Source organism: Yarrowia lipolytica, chromosome 1C, assembly GCF_001761485.1.
Source record: "Yarrowia lipolytica chromosome 1C, complete sequence".
Classification (NCBI taxonomy): Eukaryota; Fungi; Ascomycota; class Dipodascomycetes; order Dipodascales; genus Yarrowia; species Yarrowia lipolytica.
In genome coordinates this window covers 1909586-1920525 of record NC_090772.1, presented here as the reverse complement: position 1 = coordinate 1920525, position 10940 = coordinate 1909586, and the positions used below count along the sequence as shown (strand labels likewise).

Sequence of the window (10940 nt, the reverse complement as noted above, 5' to 3'; positions counted from 1 at the left end):
ACCTCTCACGAGGTCGTATTGCTTTTGTCTTGGCAGTGTGGCAGTGGACGAGGCCAGTTCCGGTGTCGTAGATATTATGTGGAGGAATTCGACCATGTTTTACGGTGACAAGGAAAGTCGGGGAAAAATTGAAAAAAGGAAAAAGGTAGAAAAAGGTGGACAATGGATTAGAGAACGCAAGGGGTCAAGGGATTTGGCAAATTGGGGGTGGACTTGGGTCTGAAATGGTGTAGGATACATTTGATGTGTTTTTAGGCGATTTGGCGTGTTTTGAGACGTTTGGATTTTGTCAAAATTATTCAGTATTTTATTTTATTTTATTTTCTAGACTGGAAAGACAGAATTTGGCGGAATTGAGCGGAGAAAAATCAGAACGAGTCAGGGTATTTTTAGAAGTAATTATTGACGATGTTATATGACATTGGTGAAGTTTTCCGTAGAATTTGATCTTTTTTGCATTCTTTGAAATTCAAGGAAATGCGAGCAACAGTATAGACCATTTTCGGGGATGAAGAGAAAAACGAAACTGATCTCTCGTTAGGGAAAAAAGAAATTTGATATATGACAATGAATATCAATGATTTTTCCATTACGCAACAATTTTTTTCTGCTCATAGGTTTTTACTCTCTTGTTCCTACTCTCAAAATGAATACCAATGGTCCATAATTATTCGTTCTAACCACCACCCTTTTAGTATGACATAGTACTATTTCGAAAGTCTAGCCCTGGCCAGAGTCGATAATTTGGCTTGGAGAGTGTGTCATACTGCGATGGAGAAATGTGAGGAATATTGTGTATCAATTTATTTATTTTTGTTTTTTTCTCCCTCTCTCCAATTTTATTCAATTGTGTTTAAAAAACAGTGGTTTTTGTTTCCGTAATACGTTCCAAAATCTTTCATCTCCGTTGCATTTGCAATTATCTTCGCTCAAGTTGAATTATTCGCAAATATGCCCAGGTTATTTTATTTTTTGTTTTTTGTTTTTTGTTTTTTGTTTTTTATTTTTTATTTTATTTCATTTTGGATGTCGTTTTATTTTATTCAAAAATATTGAGACAAAAATTCCTAAAAAACAGTGAAAAATCCAACATATTTCGAGCTGAAAAATTACAAGAAATCCTAAGAGTGCGTTTAATAGATAAGATAATGGGGAGTAAAATAGTGATGGTTTACTAGCTGATATTATATTATTCGTGGTTTTAGTGTGGTACAAGTACCTGAGCCACTATACGTATGGCAATGGTGTAAGTACGGTAGTTGTAGACACATCCAATTAAACCAGAGAGTCAACAAACCAGAAAGTCAACAAAACGAATCCCAACCACGCGTCCCGAAAACAACACCTTCCGCGTTACCTCCCTTGACCACCAATTAGTTTGGGAACACAATTCATCATATGATCTTTGTAGTCCTTGAGTAGAATTCGGACACCACAATCGGGACACTCTCCGTACCAGATTTTGTCATTCATTTTGGAGAAATGGGTGCAGATTGTCCGGGCTCGGAGTAAGTGCTTATATGGTTGCGAGTTGTCGAAAATCCGTCTCATTCTGGTGCACGTGACTGCCATTCCGACATTCGGGGCATTCTGGGGCATTTTGACACGAGACTGGTCGGCGCGAAAATGGGGAGATTCCGACATTTTGAGCACGACCAGTCTGGGGATTTTGGGGACACATCCGACTCCTCAGTCACATGACCAGTCACATGACCAAATTCAAGGGACACATGACCATCCTATCCGATGGGGGCTCGGGAATAGTGGAGATAGTCGTCATCCGGGTTAGCGGTCTTGCCAGTTTATCGCGCAACGATAAATTGGCGCCCAAACATCTCTCGCAAATCTCGCAACTGGCAAATCTCGCAACTGGCAAATCTCGCAACTGGCAAATCTCGCAAATCGCAACTGGCAAACTTGTGTTGCTCACATCTGACACAAAACCAAGTCCAATCGAGTCCAGTCAGTTCATTCTGTGTCTGGAGTTGGTATGACATGGTCTTTCGGGCACTCGAGAGACGTTCCAAAGGGTTCCAAACATTGCTGGAGACACTCAGAACATCCGGAGACACTCACGACACTTTGGTCGCTTTGATCCGTTTGTGTCCGTTGTTTCCGTTGCGCCCGTTTGTGTCAGTTGTTTCCGTTGCGCCCGTTTGTGTCCGTTGAGTCCGTTGCGCCCGTTTGTGTCCGTTCATGAGTCCCCATTGTGACGCCTCACCCCAATCTATTTGTGTCACTTGCCCCCAATCTGTTTGTGCCAGTTTTTTCCCACTCTATTTGAGCCACTTGAGCTTCCATCTGTGTCCTTGAGCTTCTGTCAGTGTCCTATCTGTGTCCTTCAGTCTGTGTCACCCTGGCTTCTGTGTCACTTTGACTCAGCACGATCGCAGACGAGATCGAGATCGATGGCACTCCGCGCGATCCAGTCTCGGGTCTCAGCCTCAGCCTCAGGTCTCAGTCTCGGTCTCAGTTCACGGTCAGCTGTCAGATGGCCATGATGGACAGAGTTGGTGCCAGCTGGGGGTGGAGAATGGAGACGCCAGTTTGGTGAAAGGGTGAGATATCGCGATGAAGGAGGTACTATTGAACTCGCCCAACTGCCAGCTTTACAATGTCATTTTCCGATTCGCTCTGAGAGTGATATTACGTGGTTTGGATTGGGTTTTGGCAAGGGGGAAGGACCTCTGTGGTGGGCTTTCTGGTGGGGCTAATTTTGGTTAATTTTGGGGTTTGACGTTATGTTTGTTTACCGTCGGAGATCATTTCCCCAAACTTAAAGAAAATTAGTGAGCAAAGTTTAGACTTTTTGTTATGAAATGACAGGAAAATGACAAGCTCAGATCAAACCGACAGCTACAGGTCGAGGTATCTCGGGAATGTGTCGAGGTTTCGAGAATGTGTTGTGCATTCAGAAATGTGTCGAAATATTCAGAAATTTCCACTGACATCGCACTTCACCCTCGACTCGGCTCTACGACTCGCAGCAAGGTCTTTCTGCAGATTTCGCCCACCTTGGAACTGGTGAAGGCAAAGCTGAGCCTGGTTAAAGCTTCGGATCTAGCCTGACCCTGCTCCAAGTCCAAGCCCTGTTCAACTGGCTAAGCCTAGTTCAACCTGCTAAGCCTGGTTGAACAGAGTTTAATGAGCTGGGTTTGGGTGGCTGAACAAAGTGAATGGATCTCCAGTGACCGTAGTCCAGTGGCGATGAGCCCAGACCCGGACCATGTCTCATCCCTTTCCTTTGGCAACGTGTTTGACACCAGAGTCTCGTGGACTCGGACAGCAGCTGCTCACATGGTTTTCGCGGACAATGTACTCAGTCTATCGGCAGATCACCTCGTGGTATTTGGCTGGAGTTGACTATCAGCGTAAATGATGAGAACACACATGTCAAGAGGCCGAAACGACTCTGCCAGACTCCAGCTGGCGTTCCCCAACAACTCAACTACAGTGTGCTTTTTAGAGCCACCAGTTTAGTTTCGCAGGAGGATGATCAGAAGTTCGAGAAGATCTCAACCATTGATGTGGGCGAAATGAGGTGATTGTCGGGTTGTCAGAAGACATCGGGGTTGGCATAAGTTGGTACAACTCCTCAAAAGTTGCCCAAATAGCCAAATATCCCCAGCTGTTACGCCAATCTCCAAAAATCGCCAACTGTCACACCCCACAGTTCCGCCATGAATCGTTTTGGCAGAAGAGAAGGAGATGATGAGAAATTGGCCAGAGAGAACAGAAGCCACTACTTGTAGGGCTGGAAAATCTCAGTTTGGACCATCAAATGACAGATACAGAATAAAATAAAAATGGTGAAAAAAGGTGCGAGATAAGAAAAAAAATGAGAAAAATGAAAAGAAAAACATAAAAAACCACACCTCCTCGATAACTCGTGGACCCATCTAAAAATCACCATCTACGGATGTTAGATCTTCTACAATGGCGTATGTTCTAACTACAAAGTCACTACGAAGCCGCTGGGCAACTTCGGCTGCGACTTGCGCTGCTCTAATAAATAATGCCTTGAAATAAATAAGCCTCCGGGGCTGGTAATGAGCGTGTAGAATGAGTCTGTCCTGCAGTTTTGGTCGTCAAAGACGGAATGAGAGTTTTGTTAGTTGCGTAACGTCCATGTGTGTTAATGGGGGTGGGCGAATGTCATGATTGCTGGCTGGAATCGAGGTGGAGTTGGGGTGAAGTCGATGATCGCGTCGAGCCGCGACTCGACTTAACATCGCCGCTTCTGTCGATGAGTGTACTGGTCCTGAAGGCCCTCGACAAACGAGTTTCGGCCGCCCTTCTTCATGTGGGTCCGTCGATGGGCCCGGAAGTTGTCGGATCGCGAAAACTTGCGTCCGCAGCCCTCAATATCGCAGCAAAAGGGCCGATCGTCGGTATGGATCTTCATGTGGCGCTTGAGATGCTCGTGGCGCTTGAACCGCTTGTCGCAGTGCTTGCACACAAACTTCTTCTCGCACACGGTGAACTCAAACTCGGGCGACACCGACAAGACACCGTTGTGCGGCACCACAGTGGGGGTGTGCGGGGTGTGGATGATGGAGTAGAGGTTCTGGACCTCGGGTGACTTGAACAACGACTGGTTGGCAGGCATTGCTGAGTTGGCCGAGTTCTTGGACTCGTCGACCAGCGAAAGTGCCAACTTGGCCGCCTTGGCAGACATGCTCTCCTCCAGAGGCGAGGGCGAGGGAGACATTGAAGCCATCGACGCCATGGATGCCATCGACTCCATTTGGGTCACATGCGAGGGCGACTCGGTCACTTGCGCCGGCGAAGGCTCGGACACGTGATCACCCTGCTCGCCCTTGACAAACGACTGGGGCTTGTAAAAAGGGTTTGTGAACAGGGGCGGGGCGAGGGCGGACTCCACGAGAGACTCGGACGATGACGACGAGTCGGTGGGGGAGTTGCCGCTCTCGGCGTCGGAAACCACGTCCTGGTTAAGCTCGAACGGAGCGTAGAACGGGTTGACGCCGGACTCGGGAAGCGAGTGCGATCGGTCCATGGAAATGGACTGGGGAGTGAGTAGCGAATCAGCGCCACAAGATTCCGACACCGGGGTCTCAAAGTTGAGCTTCATGCCAACAAACGGGGTCGACGAGGTCGAATAGGCCCGAGACATGATGGTCGCCGGAGTGATCATGTGGTTGTACTCGGACTGTCGAGGAGTCTGCATCGGAGTGGCGGGAGACAGAGGCATCTTGTGGCCGCTGTGACCCCCGACATTGCCGTTGTGACCCACAACTCCGCCGCTGTGACCTCCAGCATGGGCCTTGTGATCTCCATAAAAGCCCGAATAGTCATAAACACCGGGACTAGTGGCGGCGGTCGACACCTGGCTCTCGGACAAGTAGTCAAACGAGTCCAGAGACTCAAAGGAGTAGTCGTAGTTGAGATCGTAGGTGGTCATTGAGAAGAAAAATGGTTCTGAAGAAGCACCATAGTCGGGATGGGACCACGGTATATATGTAATTGCAACTTGCACAACTTTGTTGCCGGACCTCAAAGTTTAAAATAGAGTGTAGCAGAACAAGAAAAGCTTATTTTGCCTTTTCATTTTACGCGTTCGGGAGGGTAAAATCTCACTTTAGTAAGTGTTTTCAACACTTTTTGCCCACAGAATCAACCCCAGATCATTTTTCATATCCTCAATTATATCGTGACACGTTTCTTCCCTCATTTTCAACCAATCATTCACCACTTTCGACGCTATCAAAATCCTCACCACACTCTGCTAACCCTATTCCCAACCCAAACCACCGCCAACGCGTAACCCACCCAACGCGTACTCTCGCCCTCACCAAGCCCGCTCGCACCCTCGCCCCTTCCTAACCCTAACCCCAACCCTAATACACGACCTTCGCCCACTCTCCCCTAACCCCATCTCCGCATCCGTCCCACTAAACTTTGCATAAAGACGGAAAAGACACACTGGATAAGTCAACTCATGACCTCAGTTTAATTACCACCGAAAATTAGCTATAGTGGGGTAGGATTTGAGGCTGGGGTTTCTGACAGCAACAATTATTGCCCAGGCTCGGGTAAACCTCTAGGACTATGGGTCTCCAACGCCGAAAGTTCACCCGTCTCACTGTTGCTGGCAAACCTCTGAGGCGCACTCTCACCTCCAACCAGCGTCTATTTTTAACAGTGCAGTTTTGAGGCGCGAACGTTTCAAACTTAATTTCCAGACGCGTCAACTTAAGATTAGTGTTAGGCGATGAATGAAATAAAGTTACACAGATAGAGCCTGCAAAAAAAATACCGCCCCGTTGCCCCAGATACATAGTGGACTTTATTTCCGCATAATCTGCAACCCCAAAGTTAATTCTGAACGCTTATTTCCGGTGGTCAGAGATAGGTTATGGCGGAGGTTGGTGTTTGATGAACGGGGAAAATTTTGGGAAAATGATGGTATAATTGGTTTAAGGAGCGACATAAAGGTATAGTGGTATGTTCTTCTAGTTATTTACGGCTTTTCCCGATTTTTCCCGATTTTTCCCGATTTTCCGCCTCATTTTCCACCACTTTATTTTCCCAAACCCCCTTTTTGGACGGTGGAAATCCCCCGTAAATAATATTTGTGGGGCGACCATAATATCTCGAAATTATGGCTCCGTAGTGTGCGCTCAGGGCTGGTTTGGGTCGGTTTTCTCTTTTGCGCTTTTTCTTGGGCTTTTCGTTTTGGCAGCTATTTTTTGGAGTTTTTCTTTTTTTCTTATTCGCAAATTTTTCGATTTTTTTTCCACAGCCATTGTGTTGAAACTTTATTTATTCCATCTAGTTCTAAAAGCGAGATGGCGAAATAATATCCAGGGCCTGAACGAAAGCTCGTGTGGGGATGCCGGGGGGATGGAAGATGGAGAGGAAGTGTGGTTTTGTCGATTCCGAAGCGGCGGAGGTTTTGAAATTTTTTGAAGGAGTTTTGTTATATTTTTTCGGAATTTTTCCCGCATTTGTTTCACATTTTTCTTCATTTTTTCATCATTTTGTCAGATTTTGTCGGCCATTTTTGTTTTACATTTTTTTTTTACATTTTTTTTTCCACCTCAACCCAACTGCACATGTCATTGCACAGCAAAAGCAGGTGGACGACCCTATGCACCCTGGACCACGATGTAGATCATTGCAAGACGATCTCTGACGAGGGTCTGTGTCGGTGATAACGAATGTGATTGTGGCTGCGAGGTTGCGATAAAGCCTGTGTTGCACGGTGTCATGAGCTCTGTGGTGACTACATGACTGGTGTGGTGCCGCGACGTCGGCTCTGTCGCGCTCACATGAAGAGTTTGGTGGGACGACAGGGGTCATGTGGTGGCCACGACTTTGGTCAAGTAGTCACCACACGCACCGTGTAATCACCACTGCGGTGTCGATCTGAGCGTGGGGCAGCATCATCACATGTTTTTTGGAGTTGCGCCAATCCTCCACACAAGGTACATCTTTGCCCTTCGCTTCGTGGTCCGTGCGTTACTCTACAGTCTCAATACGAATGAACACAGTGCTGTAGACTCAGAGAAAATGGCTGTAAGAAACGTGGAGATTTAATAAATTTAAAATAAAATACAGCAAAATAAAATATTTGGTAAATAATTAAAAAGCAACAAAAGGGAAGAAGGGAACGAATATTCGGCAATAAAAAAAAATCAAGCGTTCTGCAAAAAGAAGGAATTTAGGCCGAATTCAGGATCCGACTTTTGGGCACGAATTCTGGTGAAAACAATGTGTTGGTTGACTTTGGCAGAAAACGTGGACTGGTTTCTTCTCCCATCTCCCTCCCCCCGGCTACGCGTCGCTAGTGTGCGACGCGCAGATCCAGACCTTGTGGTGATGATCTGGGCTAGTGAGAATCTGTAAAATATCTGTGGCTGGTTGGTGCCGTGCGTGGGCAAGGGAAAATGAAGCAAAAAAGTTAGAGAAAAAATCAACAAAAATAAACAAAAATAAACAAACATATTGGCGTGGGGCCTGGGTTGCTATGAACACGCTAGAGCTGTCTGTTTATTTCTCGTATTTTTCCGCCATTTTTAGTGTCTTTTTTTTTTTTGTCTTTGTTTTCCCGTCTTTTTTCCACCGCAAAAATAAACTCGCCAGCACAAGTTAATTTCAGCTGCCGATACGACAAGCGAAAAAAGACAATCAACCGACTGCATGCCCCGGAAGTCGAAACGTACATACAGCAACAGCACATACTGTAGGTAATGTCATGTATGCTGAAGAGCCAGGGCCAGAGAAAAGAGAGGCAAAAAAGAGGCGGAAAAAAAAAGGCAAAAAAAGGCAAAAAAAGTGGCCGAAAAAGTGGCCGAAAAAGTGGCCGAAAAAGTGGCCAAAAAAGTGGCCGAAAAAGTGGCCAAAAAAGAAGAAAAAAAAAAGAAGAAGAAAACACACCTGGAATCACCTCCGGGCCCCCCCCACACCTCCCCCTAAAAGATCGCAACGCCTTTCTGGTCCGGGTCACGTGATCACAGCTTTTGTCTCACGCGCTTGTCATGGCTGGCTGTTTCGACGTCAGTTTCTACCATCTTCTGAAAGACAAGTTGGTGCAAAGTTCAACGTTGCCACCAAGGTCACCAAACTAACGTCAAAAGAGAGACCAGACGGACGAGCGCAAGAGTGGAGTTGGAGTTGGAGTGGAGAGTTGGGCTTTTTGTGGTCGGTTTGTGGTCGTTTTATGGTCGTCCCGACATCGTCGGTCGTAGTTTGTGTCCGTTTCGCCGTTTGTGTCCGTTTCGCCGTTTGTGTCCGTTTCGCCGTTTGTGTCCGTTTCGCCGTTTGTGTCGTTTCGCCGCTCGTGTCCGTTTCACCGCTTGTGTCGTTTGGCCTTGTGTCCAAAACACAGACTCCAACCACCAACACCAACCACCAACATTGCCCTCTTCTAGCCATTGACACTTGCTCTCGATTACTCACTGCGACAGCGTCTCCTCGTCATCCCGTCACCCCGTCACCCCGTCACCCCGTCACCTGATCACCAGCTTGACCCCATCATCCCATCACAAACACCGTCAACCGCTTCATCTGACTCCCACCGACTCACATTTGACTCTGTGTTTGACTCTGATCTGACTCTGATCTGACTCCAACCATGTCGCTATGACGCATGCGGAGTTTAAAGTTGGGTGGATTTGGTTGGCGGACAAAAACGGTGGGGAAAAAGGCGAAAAACGGCTTACGGCTTACGGGCTTGCGGCAAAACGGCGGAAAAGAAGGAGAAAAATGAACCTCAAAAGACCCGGAAAAGACATATGTGCGGTCTCGTGACCCTGAACACCCCGCGGGACGAGCCTCCGACCCCGTTTCCGACCTCTCCCTCCGCGTGTGACGACCTCTTGGTTTTTTTCTTCTCCCCCCCCCCCCCCCCCCGTTTCAACCTCCAACCTTGTTCCTGTCACTAGCATCTCCAGTTAGACCAGGGTGGGCACGTGTCTTGAGTGGGCCGGAGGAACTGGGGGGGGAGTTGCGAGTCACGTGATGCGGCCCTTCGTGTTGGGTTTTTTTTTTAATTTTGGCCCACGTGACTCCCGCTTTGCGACCGCCCCGCGCGTCTGTCCTAGGCCTTGGATCTGATCGTCACCATGGCCGGATTTGCGTGTCGTGTTGTATAGTCTATTTGATCCGGGAAAATGTCTGGAGGGGAGGTAGTTGAGGGGAGTTGGGGCGGTTGTCGCCGCGGTCGACATCATTGCCGCTATTGCCGCCACAATGGCTGTTTCTCCGGCTCGAACCGTCCTCTTGGTGTTTTTGGTCCCGGCCTCGGTCTCCGCCTCCGTCTTGTCTGTCTGTCACCATGACCCCTGTCGCGGCCGTTGCAGCCCGCGCCGGATCCAATTGTCACATGAAACAGCTGCGATCGTCAGATCGACAGATTTGCAGACCAGGGCCAGGCGACGGGCGACAGACAGGCAGTAGGTGACGGGCGACAGAGAGAGGCCATAGGCGACGGGCGGCAGGGTCGGCCCATGTCACGTGCAAAAGCCACCCTCCAACCTGGTGGAGTCGAACGGACCGACCCAACTGAACCGAACCCAACTGAACCGAACCCAACTGAAGTCGACCGAACTCAGTTGGAAGAACTCAACTCAGTCCAACTCAGTGTTTGAACTCAACTCATCTCTCTCACTCGACTCTAGCGGCTCCTTTTCGCGTCGTCTTTGTGTTTGTGTTTGGTGGTTGCCTCCCGGATATTATTTCGCACACGTCTTCCAGAACCGGTCAGCGGATCTGGAGATAAAGGGTGTGATTGATAGGAGATAGGGGGGGGAGCAGCTGATTTGGTGTTTGTGACACCCGGGGGCTCTGTTGTGCCCCGCTCCGCCCAGTCCAGCCCTTATTTCTCGCGGCGACGCCAGTGCCACGCCAATGCTCTTTCTTGTTGGTCTGTTGTTGTCCGTCGTTGGTCACTTGTCGCTTCTTGTCGGTTCTTGTCGTTTCTTTTGTCTGAGGTCGTGTTTCGTGTTACATTGCTTTGGCTCGCCAGTTCGCCCTTGTCCTGGTAGGTTAGGTTTGGTCTGGGTCGTTGCGTTGTTGGCGTGCGAGTTCAGCATGTACTGTATATCGTGCAGTTCCGTGCCTGGATTGCTACCGCCCACGCAGCCGTCTGCCTGGTCGGTTGCTTGTCGCAATTGCGTCTGTTAATTGTGTCTGGTGCGCCGACGACCGGCGAACAACCTCAATGCCTCATAAGACCTGCTTTGCGTCGTCGCCAACGCCACTAGCGCGTGGCCAAAAAGCTTGAGGTTTGTTTTGGGCTTGAAATTTGGACTTGGGCTTGGACCCGGTCGTTGTGAGACTGAGACACGCCGGCATTAGTCATTCGCGTGCCCCAAGCTACTGCCCAGCCACTGGAGCTACCGGAACCGCTAGTCTGGTCCATAATACATAGACTCCGAGGTAGAGTGGATGCTAATTACTGGGCTGACTCAAGC

General features: G+C 48.4%; 5 protein-coding genes across 5 annotated transcripts; 3 read left to right on the top strand and 2 right to left on the bottom strand.

The window, feature by feature from the left end:
- Positions 1 to 2196: 2196 nt before the first annotated feature.
- Positions 2197 to 2562, top strand: YALI1_C19181g (uncharacterized protein; the record flags this gene model as incomplete). The annotated part of the gene is made up of 2 exons (XM_068282375.1): positions 2197 to 2303; positions 2346 to 2562. 2 exons carry the CDS (start codon positions 2197 to 2199, stop codon positions 2560 to 2562), a joined length of 324 nt encoding a protein of 107 aa, XP_068138476.1.
- Positions 2563 to 3515: 953 nt separating this feature from the next.
- On the bottom strand, positions 3516 to 3913 carry YALI1_C19166g (uncharacterized protein; the record flags this gene model as incomplete). Its single annotated transcript, XM_068282374.1, has 2 exons — positions 3516 to 3742; positions 3787 to 3913. 2 exons carry the CDS (start codon positions 3911 to 3913, stop codon positions 3516 to 3518), a joined length of 354 nt encoding a protein of 117 aa, XP_068138475.1.
- A 312-nt stretch (positions 3914 to 4225) lies between these two features.
- Positions 4226 to 5425, bottom strand: YALI1_C19151g (uncharacterized protein; the record flags this gene model as incomplete). Its single annotated transcript, XM_501804.3, has 1 exon — positions 4226 to 5425. The coding sequence occupies one exon, from the start codon at positions 5423 to 5425 to the stop codon at positions 4226 to 4228; it is 1200 nt and encodes a 399-aa protein (XP_501804.3).
- A 2796-nt stretch (positions 5426 to 8221) lies between these two features.
- On the top strand, positions 8222 to 8983 carry YALI1_C19123g (uncharacterized protein; the record flags this gene model as incomplete). The annotated part of the gene is made up of 1 exon (XM_068282373.1): positions 8222 to 8983. The coding sequence occupies one exon, from the start codon at positions 8222 to 8224 to the stop codon at positions 8981 to 8983; it is 762 nt and encodes a 253-aa protein (XP_068138474.1).
- Positions 8984 to 9717: 734 nt separating this feature from the next.
- YALI1_C19105g (uncharacterized protein) lies at positions 9718 to 10269 on the top strand (the record flags this gene model as incomplete). Its single annotated transcript, XM_068282372.1, has 2 exons — positions 9718 to 9920; positions 9966 to 10269. 2 exons carry the CDS (start codon positions 9718 to 9720, stop codon positions 10267 to 10269), a joined length of 507 nt encoding a protein of 168 aa, XP_068138473.1.
- Between the last annotated feature and the right edge of the window lie 671 nt (positions 10270 to 10940).